General features: G+C 34.2%; 2 protein-coding genes and 1 non-coding gene across 3 annotated transcripts; 1 reads left to right on the top strand and 2 right to left on the bottom strand.

Moving 5' to 3' along the window:
- Nucleotides 1–3,219: 3,219 nt before the first annotated feature.
- On the bottom strand, nt 3,220–4,996 carry LOC143569069 (E3 ubiquitin-protein ligase RING1-like). The gene is made up of 2 exons (XM_077055064.1): nt 4,078–4,996; nt 3,220–3,515 (listed from the first exon to the last, which is right to left on the bottom strand). Exon 1 carries the CDS (start codon nt 4,977–4,979, stop codon nt 4,107–4,109), a length of 873 nt encoding a protein of 290 aa, XP_076911179.1. The 5' UTR covers nt 4,980–4,996; the 3' UTR covers nt 3,220–3,515; nt 4,078–4,106.
- Nucleotides 4,997–6,967: 1,971 nt separating this feature from the next.
- On the top strand, nt 6,968–7,051 carry LOC143569095 (small nucleolar RNA snoR116). Its single transcript, XR_013141670.1, has one exon. It is a non-coding gene; the product is annotated as a small nucleolar RNA snoR116 (small nucleolar RNA).
- Nucleotides 7,052–9,004: 1,953 nt separating this feature from the next.
- On the bottom strand, nt 9,005–9,385 carry LOC143569089 (uncharacterized). Its single transcript, XM_077055077.1, has one exon. The coding sequence runs from the start codon at nt 9,383–9,385 to the stop codon at nt 9,005–9,007; it is 381 nt and encodes a 126-aa protein (XP_076911192.1).
- Nucleotides 9,386–19,012: the final 9,627 nt, after the last annotated feature.

Genomic DNA, 19,012 nt, shown 5'->3' with positions numbered 1-19,012 from the left:
CAAGCCGCTAGTAAGTTATTCGAGCTAGCTTAAAAAGTTCGTTTAGTTATCGACCTTGTATGTTAGTTCGTATATATTGAGATTTGTACGGTTTGACAATTTAGTTAAAAAATTGATGGTACGCGTTGTTAAACCAATGTTTGCTATATTTGTTATTGTTAAAGGGTTTAATATGTAATATGTTGGTCTTTATATAGATCACTTCTTCTGACCTCTACTGTAACCTCTATTTGCATTCAATAATAAACAACATTTCGGCCAAGTTAAAGACGGATGCACATGGCAATGTCACTCGTCACAAAGCACGTCTTGTTGCCAAAGGATTCACTCATCAACCCGGTATCGATTATCATGAGACGTTTAGTCCAGTAATAAAGGCAACTACACTTAGGGTTCTCTTGTCGCTTGTTGTGACAAGCAGCTGGTTTTGCGTCAGTTAGACGTGCAAAATGCTTTCTTACATAGGGATTTGAAAGAAACGGTTTATATGAAACAACCACCTGGTTTTGTTGATCCACATAAGCCAAATCATGTATGTCTTCTTCATAAATCTCTCTATGGGCTTAAGCAAGCCCCTAGGGTGTGGTTTAATCGCTTATCGACGGTTCTAATACAACTTGCCTTTTGTGGATCCACCTTGCAAGCCTTTACTGATGCTTATTGTCAAAATGTTGTAACTTCACCTGTTCGGCCCTACTCAGATTCACATTGGGCAGGTTGCCCGGTTGACCGGTGATCCACGGGAGGGTTTGCCATATATCCAGGATCTAATATTGTTTCCTGGTCTGCAAGTAAACAACGAACTGTTTCAAGGCCTTCAACTGAATCTGAGTACAAAGCACTTGCTGACACAATGGCAGAGTTAATGTGGTTACAATCTCTCCTGCATGAACTAGGCATTTCAGTGAACACATTCCCTACGCTTTGGTGTGACAATCTAGGGGCCACATACCTCTTAGCAAATTCTATATTTCATGCGAGTACAAAACATGTAGAAGTGGATTTCCACTTTATTCGTGAACAAGTGGCTCAAGGTCAGCTACATGTCCAGTTCATCTCTACAAATGATCATGTAGCGGATGCTTTCACAAAGCCTTTACCATCTAAACGGTTCCTATCTCTAAGGTCCAAGTTGCAGGTCGTTCCTCGCTCTCAACTTGCGGGGGAATGTTAAACCAATGTTTGTTATGTTTATTATTGTTAAAGGGTTGAATATGTAATATGTTAGTCTTTATACCAGATTGCATTCAATATATAAACAACATTTCAGCTCAACTTGAGCTTTAAACCAGCCATGTAAATTGTGTTGACGTTGATATTTGGAGATCATGCTGAGAGGAGGTCATTGAATGGTATGGTGTAACTAAAAACTTTCGTTTGAGGTCTAAAATTTTTTTGCATCCGCTTCAGCTATTATGTTGATGAACGTTTGTATAGTCGAGCTAAAAAAAAAGTTCAGGCTGGATGCTGGTGTTTATAGGATAATTTGGCTTATCAAGGGTCGACATACACCGGCTGATAAGGTTTAGGATGATGGTTTTGAAGTAACAATGGCAATAACAGTGTTGGCATAGGTATACATTCACAAAAGGAAAATAAGTATATATTATATAAATATTCCATTTATAATTTTCCTTCGTAGAAAGTAGAAAATGCCATTAGTCATATCTATTAAAAAACTAACACGAGAAAAAGGTGTTGCGATTTGCTATCACTTTAGAAAAGGATTAAATAATCACTAAAAACTAAAACCTAATTAAATTCGTTATCCGACGCCCCTTGCTCACGGGGGAGCGGTGAGCCCATCAAGGATTATTATTTGTTTTGTATTAGTTTCTATTTTTTATCATTAAAAATACAAATACTCTTGGAGGTTGGGGCTATGACATTTAAATATTTATTAAAAAAATACTAGGCGACATCCTTTTTTATTTTAGGTCACTTTATTATGAACCGCCATTTTGGTTAGGGTCATTTAGGGTTTAGTGAATTATATTGTAGTTCATAATAATGCAAGTGCTCATTGATTCATATTGTTTTGCGTTACCATCTACAAGTCATTGTTTACAAGGCCATCTCTTTTCCACCACCATCAATATTGTTTGGCATTACCGTCTACTAGTCATTGTTGACAAGACCATTACCACCACCATCGTGTCACTGTGGTCACCTACCCATCAATATCTTTACCATCTCCATCGCCACCAACACCATATCCACCGGTTATTCATCAATGTCGCCACCCCGCCACAAACGCAACACCATCACCACCACTCTCCGCACGCATGATCACCTAAACTAAACAATCACCATCCCCGTTAATGTCACACCTCAAAACCCTAGCTTCATCTCCAAACTAATCCATTAAAGACATGAGTTGTGCTACTTATAAACCGCTTTTTAGGCTTTCTTAGACAATTCACCTTTGAAAAAAATTGAACTTAGGCAATCCACTTTAGTGTCTCATTAAGAATCTAACTAAATAACTACATTCATACATATATAATCATTAACTACTCAAATAAATACATTAAAAACATTGAAATAATAACAAATCCAAAATTAGGTGTTACGTGTGCCTACCGGCTACCATCACACTGTCGACACCACCAAAATCACTTGTATCGGTTTTGCCATCACCAATCCACCATCGTCGGCACATGCTTGTATAAAAACAAACACGTCTATAAACACGATTTTATGCGATTTTTTTACCGTAGTTTATAATATGAAATTATTTTAATCAGAATTCATTTTGGTTTGTTTTCAAACACATGAAAAACCCGACGTTTTTGGCGACCTAATATAAAAGAGCTTAATTACATTGTCAAGTGGTTTTTATGCTCTTGTTTAATTGTTTTATAGTCGACATAAATACACAATGACATCTCTTCTTAAAACTTTAGCATTAGCAAAGACTCTATGCGTTAAGTGGCTCTTTTTATGTTTCCCTTTCCTATATGTTGCTACTGCTTGATATACTTGATTACATTGTCAACCATTTAGAACATCTTTGAATGAATATATACACAAAAATTTCAAATATGCTCCACGACTTAAAAAGAGTATTTAAACACCTCTCTGTACATAACCACATAGCAAGTCATGAATCACCTCATCCAATCCATGATCAAAGTGTTCTTTTTTGTTCTCTAATTATTTGTAGTTATATCTATATAATGTTAAAGAACCAACACTTGATATGTAGTTGCACCAGCATTCCAGAAAACCCCAAAATTCACAATGATAACAATAACACCAACAAAACTACAACTGCATCAAATGTTATTTGCAAACTCAACACAGGAAAACAAAGGCCCATTATTATAACAGAAACCAAAAAAGTAGAAGCAAAATCGGCATAACAGTGTCACGGGCCACCGAATCTTTATTAGGGTTTAGGATCTAGGATATAGTAGCAGAAGGTAAAACATAATACCCGCAACCAATTTACACTTGGTTAAATTTGCAGGCTCGTGAGGTACCTTGTAACCATAAGAACCACTATACATCATCTGCATACTAGTAAAAAAGATTTAATTAGGTTATTCAAGAATGAGTTCATCAAATTCAAAACACCAAATAAAAGATACGATTATTGGGTGTATGCTAAAAGTATTGTAAACAGACCGAACCAAACGAACACAAACAACTAAACAAACGGATTTTCTTGTTCATGTACGTTTGTTAAGAAAATGAACATGTTCGTGTTTGTTTATGTTTGTTCTTTGAGAACCTAAATGAACAATTCATAAACATAAACGAACACAAACAAACAATCATAAACAAAAACCAATTAAAGTCTAAAACATGTTTAATTATTTTTAAAGTTATTATTAAATTTACATAGTTAAATGGGTTAAATGAGCATAAACACACGAACTTAAACAAATGAACGAAACAGGTGTTCATGTTTGTTCGTTTAAAGAACATAAATGAACTTCCCAACGAACTGATTCACGGACGGTTCATTTACATGCCTAACGAAAAACCAATATGTATTTCATATGCTACACAATCACAGCCATCAAATGCAAATGCTAGTAACCGGAATCAACAAACACACCTTCAAATTACCTGTAACCGAGTCCTCATACGCAGCATTATCAAGACATGACAACATCATCATCATCATTAACTCTAGTATCAATCTCACCCCCATCAACGGGCCAGCTCGGCCAACTAGACACCGTCTCAACACTATTCGTCCGACCCGAACCCGTCACCACATCCACATCCACCTGCACCTCCTCCCCAATCTGAGTGGGCGAAAACAAACCCTCCACCCCACCGCGCTGATCCCTACCCGGAAACACCAACCGATGCCTCCGCGCAAGGTGCCTCAATCCAAACCCCATTAACTCCTCATCATCCTCCTCATCAACCAAATCCCCCAATCTCAAAACCCGAGACCTCGACCGGCGTCTAATCTTCGAATCACCGTCCACGGGATCAATCGGGAGCTGGAACCGGCACACGGGGCACGAATTACGCTGCGAAAGCCACGGGAGTATGCAATCCGAGTGGTATAAGTGCTTACACGGTAGCTCTTTCGTTAAATCATCGATCACAAACTGGTCTTTGCACACGGCACATATGACAATTGGGTCAATTTGAAGAAACCCGGGTGTGATTTTGGCAGATGGGATTGATTCAATAGCGGATTTGGACGCCGGAGAGTGGTGGCGGGAGGTGGTCGAAGTGTGGTGGTCGGAGTTGAAGAGGTGGGTGATTACACGGTGGAAGTATGGGTTATCGGCTGCCGGAATTGATGGGTCGTCGAGAAATGAAGGAAATAGCAATTGATTATTGTTATTGTTATTAATATTATTAGGGTTTGTATTGTTGAAGGTAATTGGGGAATCTAATTCTTCAATGAAATCGGAGTTGCAGTGAGGACAGAGGGAGGCGGTGGTGGTGGTGTGGATGAGGATGATGCTCATGTCACACTCGTGGCACCAGTAGGTACGGCGGTCCATGGTGGTGGTCGAGGACATTGTGGGTTAATGGAAGGTGTTGGTGTGAGGGGGGTTGGATATTACTGTGTGGATGAGAGTGTGTTTGTGTGTGTGTGTGTGTGGGTGGGTGGGACAAGATTGGTTGGTTAGGTTAGTGTGGTTATTGTAATAATGTCTGGAGTTATAAAGTTGTTAATGTTGTTATTTGGTTTAGTGGCTAAAGCTTGTGTTGATGACATAGTTAGTGTGGAGCATGAGTGTTTTATAAGTTTTAGTTTAATGAGAAGAGTGTATGCTTTGATGTTGTAAGTTGACCATGTCAAACGATTCCATCTAGAAAAGGACACATGTATATATAGTACACTAACCCATAAACTTTTGATGTAACCTATCTACTCAAAACAAACTTTTGTTGAAGTATTGATTTCGACTTACAAAACGCCTGACTCACTATACGGTTGCTGGGCTTTTTACAATTCGGTTCAACTTATTTTGATGAAAAATTTAGGTTGAAATGTTAACCATGGTTTCACGAAACAATAAACTAGACTAAATTGGTCATATTTATTTGTTTGGTTGTTTAACGATTTGAAGGACACTTCTTTTTATATCATTACTCATTAGTAACACAATGACAATGATGGAGGCATCCTGATCATCAATGAAGGCCATGTCGTTTCACAGTCAACCAATTTTAGATATTTAGGATTATTTGTGCATAGCGATACACACATAGTTAGTGACGCAGTCACGATGGTATTATGTGACAAGAGGTTTATAACTAAATTAACAAGAAAATTTTGTAGGGTTGTAACTCAACTATTATCTTATACGTATCAAAATGTTGGACCGTCAGGAAGACACATATGTAAGATGGACATAACAGATATGAGGATGTCGAGGTGGATGTGTATTTGCACAAAATTGAACATGACAAGAAACAAAGTTTTTCAACAAAGATTAAGGGTGGCTAATACAGGAGATAATACAAAAGATGATGGATTGTTAAGGTCTGGGCATGTGAATATTAAACACACTACGACACTTGTTAAAACTGACCTAAGATGAACACAATATAAATAATTTGCTAGATTTGCATCTCTATGAGCAAATGGTCGAGGATACTTATTCGTGGATAGTTAGCATTACGGCTTAGCTTATTATATCTAAAACTATATTTGGTTTTAAAACTAAAAGCTTATTTGGGCTTACTTGAACCCAAGAAATTATACCTAAAAACGAATCTAAGTTACATCAATTCTTGTTTGGGTTAGTATTTTTTTGAGTTCGGGTTTTCAGGTTAAGGTAGTTCAGATTTGAGCTTCATCGAGTCATGCTTTAGTTAAAAGGGCCAACCCTAGTTCCAAGAGGTTCACCCTAATCCCCACTCCTCAATAAAGATGCATAAAAAAATTAACAAATCAAAACCGGTTTAAACAGTTTTGACCACAATAACATTTAAATAAACGGCTTTATGTACCGGTTTGGAGTAGAGATGCACAGCCTAACCGGTTTGTACTCGGTTAGTGCCTGATTCTCTAATCGGCAACTCTCTAACCAGTTTATACCCGAAAAAAATCACCGATTAGTAACCAATTTTTCATTTTGACCCCAAAACCGGTTAATCGAAACCAATTTTAGTTTTTTAATTAATTTTTTTAAAACCAGTTTTTTGCCCAGTTAACCAGTTCGGGTATACTCAAAACCGGTTATACCAAGAGTTTTTGTGTTTGAAAACCGGGCAGTATCTGACCCAATTAACCGGTTAGTTGATCGTTGACCATTAACCGGTTTGTGCATGTGTAATCTGGAGTAAAAACCCGGTTTTGCCACTATTTTAGCAGATTTCAAAATAGCTGTGGTCCGGCCCAACAATAAATGGCCTTTTGTAAACCGTGAATTAGGGTTTCATCTATCAGACTCACACTATATAACCGATTTCCAACAGCTTCATTTTCATCCAGGTCAGATCTCTCTCAATTTCTCTCTATAATAATGCATCTACATCAAGGCTATGATGATTTACTATTTATACCATCAAACTCTGAAAGCTTCACGCTTAATTTGATGATTTCAAACACTAAACTGAGCCTTTGATCAATTAAAACTATTTTAATATATTTTTGTTTGAAGGCAACAAATTAGAGTCTTTGATGTGCTTTTTAGTAGCGTATTTAGCGCTGTACGTTGCCGATAACAATCTGCAACTGAGATTCTGGCATTTGCCTGTTTAATCTGGCTTTTGCATTCAGATGTATCTACATCTATTCAATTGTTTTATAAATTAGTTAGTTTTTTATATTACGGCAACATTTTAGAGTCGCTAAAGCGTTTATTTGTAGCGTTTTATGTGCTGTTCGTTGCCTATATAGATTGTAGTGGACTGGTTTTTGGATAAATCGGTTTAATCTGTTTGTCCTACCATACGCTTCAAACATTTATGTAACTATTCTAAAAGTTACAATGTGTTTTAATTACACTACTTGATTTGTTTGTTAGAATGCTAATTTAAATGTATTTAATCCAAAGTCTAGGTTATTGTTATATTATTAAAAAAGACATTTAATTCATGCCACTGCTTCTAGCTGCTTTCAAATAAATAAGCAATTGCTTTGTGGAAAGTAATCGACATAATAAAGAGTATCAGTTGAATTTCAAGTAGTAAGTTAGAGTATCTTTTGAATTTCAAGTAAGTTTTACCAATAAGATACAGAGACTTCATTCACATTTGGAATTGCACAAAAAAGACTATGTATCTTAGAGAGGTATGTGGAAAGTTTGCAAAAATGTCAACGGTTGCTGGCTTATTTGTCAAAACAAAATAGAGCATGCTATAAAGAATTAATAGGATGGTTGGATATTTGAGAGAGAAAAACTTGTTAATTTGAAGAGTTCATTTGAATTCTTTGCTTAAAGTTTGATGAACTTCTTTTTGCTTTTAGCAATTTAAAGAAGAATGAATTAGGAAAAGCTTATGACTGAATCATCTACAAGAAAAGACCTTATGACTGTCAATATGAGACCTCACTATCCATCAATGCATGTGTTTTTTAACTCATTTACTCTATATGGTGAAAATGTTATTGACTGATATGGAATGTTCAAATGTTACTCAAAAACCCTTATGGATCCCCATCAAAATCATGATTGAATCGTTTAGGAAGGAACATTTGTCCATCAAAATCAAATGAATAATAATTGACCATAATCAAGAGTTGTATGGCTTTAGGGTTTAACGATTTCAGTAAAAAGAACCGTGAAGGACTGATTAATAGAAAACAAAAGGAGTTGACAAATTGGATTGAAATGACAAGAAAATAAAACCAAAAGGATGAAAGTGAGCAAAAAATCTTTTTGGATAAAAATGGCAAAATTAGTAAGCCACATTGAGAAACGACAGTTTACTCTCGGTTTTAAGATGCAAGTTTTTGTGGGCTGGTTGATCTACATTTACGGTTCGCCGTATTCATCATCAATTTAGAATTTTAAAGCATACAATAAGCTTCTCTTTATTAACTCATAATTTGGTTTGTTAATTGAAATTGGTTTGAAATAAGTTTGTAACAGTATACATTATATCCAAATTAAACCCGGTTGAATCTGACCCACCTGAAGCATTAAACCCGACTTCAAATGTGTCAAACTTTCTCCTTAGAAACCGGTTCCATCCTAAACTTGCTAATTAAAAACGTGTCAAACTTTCTCCTTAGAAACTGGTTCCATCCAAATTGAACCCGGTTGAATCTGGCCCACCTGAAGCATTAAACTGGGCTTTTAGTTTAAAAAACGGGTTTTTAGTTTGGGAAAATATGAGTGTTTCTAAGTGTTTGCACTTAATCTGATATGATAGCTGACATGGTTTGTTTGTAGACATTTGAAATTGAGTATCAAAATACTTCAGACAACTGGAAACAAATCTAGATAAATTTTGTGTATAGAGAAGTCCCTTCAAGCATTATTTACCGTGTACATAGTATGCATATTATGTTTATATAAAAAACAAACATACCAAGGCAAAAACCGCCATATCATGTCTTCATCCGTCATCACATGGTAAGCTGAAGAACACGCTTCTTTCTAGAACCACCTTTGATCTTGATCATATGACCCCACATCTTGGCACAACGGCTAACCATTTTCTTAAGATTCACCCCATCGTGCCCTTTTTCACGTTTAACAACCAATTGTCGTTGCTTGTCTTCCTTAGTAAAATGCCCTCCGAGAGAGTTTTTGCATTCTTCATCATCATCTTTCCCGCCAAAAACATCTATGAACTTTATCTTTATCTTCTCTTCTTCATTCTCTTCATCACCTTGTTTATCTTCAACTTTCAAAGCACTTACTTTCTCTCCAAAACGTGGTCTTCGGGTTCTTCTTGACAATGTGATGTCATAATGTGGCTTGTTTGGATTGGATTCGCCTCCCATTTGTGTTACAAAACTTTGCTCAATGCGAGCTTGCAAATTGTCATGAGAAAGAGTTATAACAAAGGGTTATAATTGAGGTTATGAACTGGGATGCTTAGTAATGAATTTAGTCTTTTTGGTGGTCATAATACATTTGGGTTGGTGGCCAATTTTGTCAAGTCTTTTTAAATGGTAAGATGTCTCATTTGAAATAGTGAATGCTAATTACCTAACAAAGTTGATGGATCAACATGAAGTATGACCATATTGTTATACATATTGATAATACACAATTATAAGGTTTAAGCTAATGAACTAAAATACATCATTATCAAAAATAATGGAAAAACAGGTCGTAATCCTTTCGATCTAACAAATGTTGTATCCGTCTAATTACACATGTCAATCATCTCAATGATTGTGAGAAAGTGAATCGTTCATCCAGATGTATGGATGGCTGTCTTGTGATATTAAAGATCATAAGGATGGTATAACATTGCTTAAAAAATAAATAATTTAATTCTTTGGCATTACTTAATATTTATAATAAATGGCTGTCAAATGCATAAAAGGAAATAACAGGCTACAAGTTGAATAAAATTCAAAGTTGCTTTTTCCTAAATAAAGGAAAACCCAATAAGACAATAACCAACCATAACCAGTTTTGAAATAAGTACACATATTATCGATTCATTCAAGCACGGCGATACATATTATCAGTTGTAAAGGGACAATGAATCTCTCTTTTGCTTAAAAGGGGAGTGATTCCCATCTTTGACTATTATAAAGGAGAGTGAACAATAATTTTATGTTACAAAGTTAAGAGAAAAATATAAAATATATGTTTATTAAAATTCTTATGATGTAAAATGTGTTATTTTAGTTATGAAATAAAGTTATAATTGCTATTGTGTTCTTTTATTTGTTGCATCTTTTGTTATATGTATCTTTTTTTTCTGAAACATGTAAAATCAGATATACCAAATCAAAGTTGTTTCTTGATGATGCTGCTTTCCTTTTTTTGCGTTGTTGTATTGTTGGCTCTTTTGGGATATCACCTCCCTCTTTGTTGAGGTCCACGTTGAGGTGTCATAGGTGGAAATTAGGCTTCTGAAGGCTTTGCGTACGCGTTCAAATAAAATGTATTTGATGAGTAAAGTCCACATCCATTCCCGGAATGAGATCCCATTTGTGATTTCACACCCCGGTCCAGGGCCTAGGTGCAATACCCGCTAGTTGGTATTTGTTTTGAAAATATATTAGAGTTGCGGGTTTGTTTTAGCGGAAGTCTTTAAAATATAATATTCATTTATAAAATGTCGGGTTAGAATACCCGTTTGAATAAAATATCAACGGAAGTCTTTTTAGATAAAATAATATTATATTGAAAACTCGGGATTTGAATACCCGTTTGATAATTCAAAAACCTACCCTTTTTAAATATAATTCTTTAATAATATTCTGAATAAAATATCTCAGCCATCAGATCACATCTAATGACTATGTCTTCAACCTTCTATCTGTCTTGCCTGTCGGTTCTATTATTTTCAGTTTCCCTGAAATGTGGGGGGAAATACGTCATCACACGGCCGGTGAATGACGCTGACTCAAATACCATTGTGAATATCAATAATAATACCTTTGTGACAATACTCATTAGGCACCCAACTCAATTGGTTAAAATTACCTTAAGTATATGTACAATTAATCATATACACAATATCATTTCTCCGAACAGTCCCGTAGACTCCCAGAGGCATGTTTGATGATATGCATGGCCTCGGGGAAACTCCGAGTCACCATGTATGTATGGATCTAGATACATGTATACTCTTAATCTGAGTATGCCCGTTTCTTATTATTGTAACACAAAGTTTTAATGATTCGTAAATCCCATGCAAACAGTTCAGACTCTGTAAGAGTTGTAAAAGTTTAGGGCGTATTCAGCTCTTATGATTGTAATCAGTTTCTGACACTGATTCCTGTATATTGATCAGTTTCGGTTACCGACCCATGTCTATAAATCAATTTCTGTTACTGATTCCTGTTTCTATTTCCGGTTTCTAATTGATTGATTGATTGTTATCTCGAACCTATAGTACGAGATTAACATTTGTATAAATATCTAGATCAACGATCTAGCTTCAGACCCCGTAGTCTGTTTTGTATAGCTTTAACCTTGACAAATCATTTGTTTGTATAAAACTTTTGGACCTTTAGTCCTTTTGTTTATTTATCAATTATATATCAGGTTTCTTCTTCAGGAAAGATTTCTTCTTCAAGAAAAAACATTACTTTGATTATAATTATTGTGGATGAATATTTCTTAATAATTAAGAAATACTAATTTAACTATACCCTTTGTGTATAAATGCTTACGTTTCTTAATCATGAAGAAACAATAATTAACTATAACATTTGCTTATGAAAAGTTATATTATGCTTATCAGTAATCAATGTTAGGGCTATACATCTGACTATGGTCTAAGCCATTATTATATTAATAAAATAATATTTAAACAAAACCTCTACCTCACACGGGTGTTTGGAGTTGGTTAACTAAGATTGATCGAGCGGCACTTCTACTCTATATCGTGTACTACACCTTAAACCGTCAGAGCTTCGGAGCTTGGCACGTTCCACGAGGTCGGCATGCTTCTCTAGGCTAAGCGTGTGTAAAAGTGTGTTTGAGGTGTGAGTTGGGAAGTGTCGATCATCCCCTATTTATAGCTGAAATTGGGATCCATCGCGTAACGCGATGGTCCCCTCACTTAGGGCATCGCATAGCGCGATGTCAGGGGATTGACGCGTGGCTGCTGACTTAGCCCTAGCGTCTGCCACGTGTCTCCCCGTTGCGACACGTGTCTGATGCGTCATCATACACCATCGCGTAGCACGATGGTCTTGTGCTTAGGCTCATCGCGTAGCGCGATGGGCCCATCGCCCGAGTCCGTGCGCGTCGGGTGCTTCGTACCCTCCGCTAGGACTATGGAGAGTGATTAGTCATATTTTACATTTTTATTGAAACTTGCTTCTTTATAAAAAGCCTCAATTTCTTTCCTTATTTCCATGTGGGATGGAATTTTCTCATTTCCTTAAGATAAGATTTCTTACTTTTCTTATATTTTTCTCATGACTTATTTTGAGAATATTTTTTTTATCCTTCAACTTTCAAAGTTGACAATTTTAGCCCAAAATAAATATGGGTTTTTCCTAGATGTTACATCTGAACACCCTGTTTTCGACATATCCCTATATTTGGATAATGCCGCTATGATTATACCCTTCTTGGATTGACCACTACGTCGACTCGTCACCAACTTGTAGTGGTCAATCCGTGGTGGTGGCAGTGGCGCTGGTGGTCAGGTGGTGATAGCGGCGGTGGCAACGAGCAGGTGGTGGCGGTGGTAGTGGTTAGGTGGTGGAGGTGGTTGTCAAGTGGTGTTATCGAGAGAATAAGGTTGTAAACGGAATGAAATAAATAAAAAGAAGTGATGTAAGATCGAATGGTTTTGATGAACTGAGATTCATTGTGTAGTCGTTGATTTCGTTCCTGCAAAACCAAACACTCCATTAGTTTTGCAATTAGTAAAGGTAAACAAGCGACTTTAAAACCATACTATGCGAAGAATTTACACTTAAGGCCACTAATGGGTTATAATTCAATTTCTAGCTAAAATTCGTAAATGTTGTGTTTTGTGAAAGACATACTCTTTTCCATTTCACTACGTGAAAATTTGAAGAATGTTTCAAATTATAGAAAATTATTGTATTATTCTATAAAAGAATGTTCTAAAATGCGGGTCAAACATGGTAACACACAATAAGATCTTTTATTCCTCCTTTATTCATTGAGTCTATATGGGGAGTGTTTGTTGAAATTGGTAGGTCGTACCTAATTTTGCTTTCATAAATACATTGAAAGATTTTGGGGAATTTGCGTGGTCTTTTAAATATTTATTAGGTGTACATGTTATATGTTTCAGTTATTATAGTAAGCTGCATGTTCTTTGTGTACATCATGTGTTATATGCTTGAGTTATTATTAGTAAGCTACATGTTCCTTGACTCTTTTTGAGTCTTTTTGTTCATCATGCTTTATATTTTATTCAATTGTTTGTTGGTTTCGATGAAGACTATTGTTGTAAAGGCAATGGTGGGGACTAGGGACTATTGCTGTAAAGACAAATGTGAAGACACTGACAATGGATTTATAGATCAACGAATTCCATTATACGTTATGTCAAGGTTTGAATGAATAATTTTATAAAGATATAAAGTTAAAGAAGGAATAACAACGAGAGAGTGATGCTCAAACTCAAAAGTCGGTTGGAGTAAATTTACAAAACCACTACATATGATGAGTTTAGATTCCTATACTCTTGGATTTCATAGCAAATTTCAATAGAATAGCCATTTTTACTAGTATGTTATACTTATCTTACTATACTATTAAAGCAACATATCTTTTTCACATGTCATTTAACTAGGTTATCCACATAGGATGCTAAGTATACAATTTCTATAAATAAATTATCCACTTAATAAACAATTTGATTTTAAACATTAACTCCTAAGTTGGAGAATGTTTCAAAACAAATAGTTATAATTATCATTATTGAGTAACAAAGGCAATTGTCTTCCTTGTTATTTTCTAAAATTTCGAGACTTTATTATTTTATTTTTTTTGGATTTTGGGAAATTATTTTTGAACGTTTGGACTGGATGTTTGGATTGAAATTGTGGTTTAAGTCACGAAGTTTGGATTTTATTGTTGCTTTATTAAACGGTTTAATCAAAATTATAATTGTTATATCTTATTGTTATATTCATATTTGTAGCATTCTTTATGTTGTGTACTTATATGTTTTATAATTTCAATAAAAATAGGTTTTATAGTACACAATTTATGTTACAACATCTATATGTTTACGATACATAGCTTACAACATATGATTTCAGTACATGATAAAGTTTTAATTAATATGTCTTTTTTTATTTCATGATATAAGTTATAAGTATGTTTTAAATTATTATTTATCTCTATTTTCTTTATATGTTGGATTTTTTTAATTAAAACTACAATGTGATATATTATATTAATAATGTTAGATTATCGGTAATTAATTTACTAATATAGTATATTTAAGAATAGAATAAGAAGGCTGATAAATTAAATAATTAATTGTTTGATGAATGTGGGTTCCTTTGGTTGGTAGGAATGGAGATGAAGCAACGAGTAACAAAACTTTTGGGTTAACTTATATGGCACGAAAGTAGTAATTTTTTTTTATATATATTTTTTGTGTTTCAGCTCAATTTAGTTATGGATATAGAGAGAAGAAAAAATGGTTGGTCAACTCCTTGATAAGCACAAGGACAAAAGGTTCAATAGCTTAATGGTTACTAAGTTTTCTTCTCTAGGTGATACAAATAAGACCTTGGTATGCCTTAAAAAAAGACATTGGTAAACTTGTTTTGAATTCTTACTCCTGCTTGTTTTCTCTTGAATTGACTCTTATATCTCCTAAGTAACACTGTTTCTCTTGCATTTCTTTTACACCAAACAACAATAATGAAATTTGTCTACTTGGTTAGTTCTATGATGATACCTGACCTAATATCATGTCATACGAGATAGAAGAACAACGAACCTTCTTAGAGTATAAAGTCAGTGATTGCAATGAATCCGTGTAACATTTATTTCATCATGTTTTATGTACTATTAGCAGAGGTAAAAGCTTATAAGCAACCAAAGATTCGTGTCTCATTGCTTTAGTTGTAAGTTTGTTCTACATTACAACACTAGGTTAGATCCCGTGTTACACATGGGTGGAAATATATAAAACTTCATATATATATATAGGGCTAGGTTAAAATAAAAACCCTCTTGAGTTGTGAAAACTCTAGAAACTCATTCTCAACCACATGTTTTTAATTAAAGTTTAAATCTTGTGGTCCACAATTAAAATTAATAAAAAAACTACAAACATATATATATAACATTTTCCCTCTCCTGAAAACATATATAAAAATTAGTTAAAAAGTGTTACAAAATAGCAAAAAAATGTTTTTTTGATTTTTTGATGTTTTGTATTAAATGTAACAACACATATTACGTGTGTAACAAAACAAAAACATATTAGTAATTATTTAATTTATCAGCCTTCTTATTCTATTTTTTAATATACTATATTAGTAAATTAATTACAGATAATCTATCATTATTAATATAATGTATCACATTGTAGTTTTAATTAAAAAAAATCCAACATACAAAGAAAAACAGAGATAAATAACAATTTAAAACATACTTATAACTTATACCATGAAATAAAAAAAGACATATTAATTAAAACTTTATCATGTATTGAAATTATATGTTGTAAACTATGAATCGTAAACATGTAGATGTTGTAACATAAATTGTGTACTATAAAACCTATTTTTATTGAAATTATAAAACATATAAGTGCACAACATAAAGAATGCTACAAATATGAATATAACAATAAGATATAACAATTATAATTTTGATTAAACAGTTTAATAAAGCAACAATAAAATCCAAACTTCGTGACTTAAACCATCATTTCAATCCAAACATCCAGTCCAAACGTTCAAAAATAATTTCCCAAAATTCAAAAAAAATAAAATAATAAAGTCTCAAAATTTTAGAAAATAACAAGGAAGACAATTAATTGCCTTTGTTACTCAATAATGATGATTATAACTATTTATTTTGAAACATTCTCCAACTTAGGAGTTAATGTTTAAAATCAAATTGTTTATTAGGTGGATAATTTATTTATAGAAATTGTATATTTAGCATCATATGTGGATAACCTAGTTAAATGACATGTGGAAAAGATATGTTGCTTTAATAGTATAATAAGATGTTAGATTATCTGTCGTTTACAACTGATTAAAATGTATAACACACACACAAACATATATATATATATATATTGTAACACCCCGGCTTAAGCGGAAACGCCCGAGTGTGACGTACAGATTGCTCAAACACACGTGGCACTATTAAGTGACCATAATAACATTAATTCATTAAATAGCCAAGTACACAAGTTCAATCAAGTAAACAATACGAGTTTAAATCAAAGATAAACAATAATCAAAACAAATGTCTCGTTTATTAAATAACCTAGGTATTCTAAGTGTCTTCTAGTCCTTCATCCTCTAATCACGGTACCTGTAACATATGTATAAAATATGGTCAGCTATAAATATAGCTGGTAAGTTTCCACAGTTTAAATATGTACATAAAAACCATACAATTCATAGACATGTGGTAAACGAGCAAGTAAGTCCTTTCCAGTTGGTACAACCAACGTACTTGGATAATCGCGCAAGTAAGGTCCTTTCCAATTGGTAACAACCAACGTACTTGGATAATGAGGCCCTTTTCCACTCGATACAAATGGACCAGAGTGCAAAGGGGGGCGTATGATCATACTTAATGAGGCTTCACAATCGTGCAAGTAATATTCATGCAAGTAATACAAGTAACACACAAGTCCATATACGAACTATAGTTTTGTAATAGAAGAAATAATACTTGAATTTTTATAAGGATACATATGCTAGCCCAAAACATTAAAACATTAAAAAGGGGTGGTGAAAAACTCACCTTGACGATTGAGGCAAAAAGGAATATGAATAACTTGAAAGCGTTTGAAATGAAACCGAAGCGGTCAATCCGTACGAACTATAAATAAGAATAAACAAGACTTTTAACGACTATTCTAACGGAATATTAAGGTTGATTAATTGCACGAATAATTTTAGAATTTATTTTTTTATTACAATTTATTACAGATTTTATGGCTCTTTGATTGTTAAATTATTAATTATATTTTAACGGCAATTTGGTTATTAATATGATATAAGTATTTTATCGGCAAGGAAATGAAGTTTAAACATTCGAAAAGCTTGGACTATTGTTTATAAGTCGCAAATATATTTATTGTTTCGACGAAACGTTTTTTTTTTAGAAAAGTAAAGTTTACGTTACGGTTATTACGCGATTTTTAATAGCGGTTTACAGAAACGAGAAACTTGGTTTTTAAGTGTGAAAATGGTGAGATATATTTTATAGTTAATTTACATAATTTTTATTTAATTTAAAATGGTTTTTATAAATTTATTTTGATTTTTAAATGATTAAAAGTTAATTAATATTAATAAATTGGATTTAATTAATACAAAAAAGAAAAATGTGATTGACCCGGGTTTCGATCCCGGGTCTTGGGGTTGTAATGTTCATGTTTTACCAGCTGCTTTAGGGTTCGTATTTGTTTAGACCACAGTTTTTAAATATGTATATGTATTAACAAATTTTAAGGGTTTTTAATTAATAATGATAACAATATAAACCAGTTATAAAAAAAAGAAAGAAAGAACGCCTGACCCGGGTTTCGAACCCGGGTCTGTTGGATGCGAGACACAAGGTTAAACAGTTGAGCTGGGTGTTAGGACCGTCTTTCGGGTGCAACCTTAGCAAAGGTTTGACAAGAACACACCGACTTAATTACTCAAAGACCGATTGAGTATCCCGGCGGAATCAGGATATTCAATGATTGAGAATGAAAGCTTGTGGAGAATTATTAAACACAAAACAATAAATGATAATCGGTAAAGACCATTTCAACGACAAAGATTCACTATATTAAATGATACGTCAATGATACAGTGAATGGAATGTCTAAGGTCTATATATAGACATCCCAGGGTACGACTAGGATACGGTTTTTTTGGCACGCATACTGACAATCTTTGCAGACGAATATCAAAAGCCGCTATCACACAAAACCCTAGACATTCCATTCACTGTATCATTGACGTATCATTTAATATAGTGAATCTTTGTCGTTGAAATAGCCTTTACCGATTATCATTTATTGTTTTGTGTTTGATAATTCTCCACAAGCTTTCATTCTCAATCATTGAATATCCTGATTCCGCCGGGATACTCAATCGGTCTTTGAGTAATTAAGTCGGTGTGTTCTTGTCAAACCTTTGCTAAGGTTGCACCCGAAAGACGGTCCTGACAAGTGGTATCAGAGCTTGAGTAAGCTCACTAAAGACCACGGGACTGAAGGTTTGTGAGGAAAAGTGAAGATTAACTGTGCATTGCTATTGATAACATCAGATCTGATAAAATGGAAGATCAAGAAGTTTCAACCAACAAGATTCCAAGATTACTTGGACAAGAGAACTTCATAAAGTGGAAGGTGTTGTTTGAGGCTGCTGTGAACTACAATGATCCAGAACTTTGGATGGCTATTACTGAAGGGAATTACACTCCTTCAGCCACTCCAAATAACAATGCTGCGGTAGATCTAAGAATGAAAAAGAGGGATGACAAAGCACTGTCCGTGCTGAAGTTGGGACTTTCATGGGAGATTCTAACCACTGTAAATCATCATAAGAATGCTAAGGATATGTATGATGCAGTGATTGAAATGTTTGAAGGTAATACAGAGTTAAGAGACATAAAGAAAGATCGACTGAAGCAGCAGTTGGACAGGTTCAAGTTTAAGGAAGGAGAAAGTCTAAAGTCAGTGTTACAAAGGTTCATGACCATTGTAAATGAAATAAGGACCACTGATTTGCAGATTTCCGACTTTG

The sequence above is a fragment of the Bidens hawaiensis genome, unplaced genomic scaffold (genome assembly GCF_021521415.1).
Source record: "Bidens hawaiensis isolate Kalapana, Puna unplaced genomic scaffold, B.hawaiensis_p1.1 tig00024303_1, whole genome shotgun sequence".
Taxonomy (NCBI): domain Eukaryota; kingdom Viridiplantae; phylum Streptophyta; class Magnoliopsida; order Asterales; family Asteraceae; genus Bidens; species Bidens hawaiensis.
Note: the sequence above shows the minus strand (reverse complement) of the source record. Positions and strands in the feature narration are given on the sequence as shown.

What these genes read in the sequence shown, in the direction of transcription:
- LOC143569069 (XM_077055064.1), bottom strand. Translation starts at nt 4,979, where the DNA reads ATGGACCGCCGTACCTACTGGTGCCACGAGTGTGACATGAGCATCATC.
- LOC143569089 (XM_077055077.1), bottom strand. Translation starts at nt 9,385, where the DNA reads ATGGGAGGCGAATCCAATCCAAACAAGCCACATTATGACATCACATTG.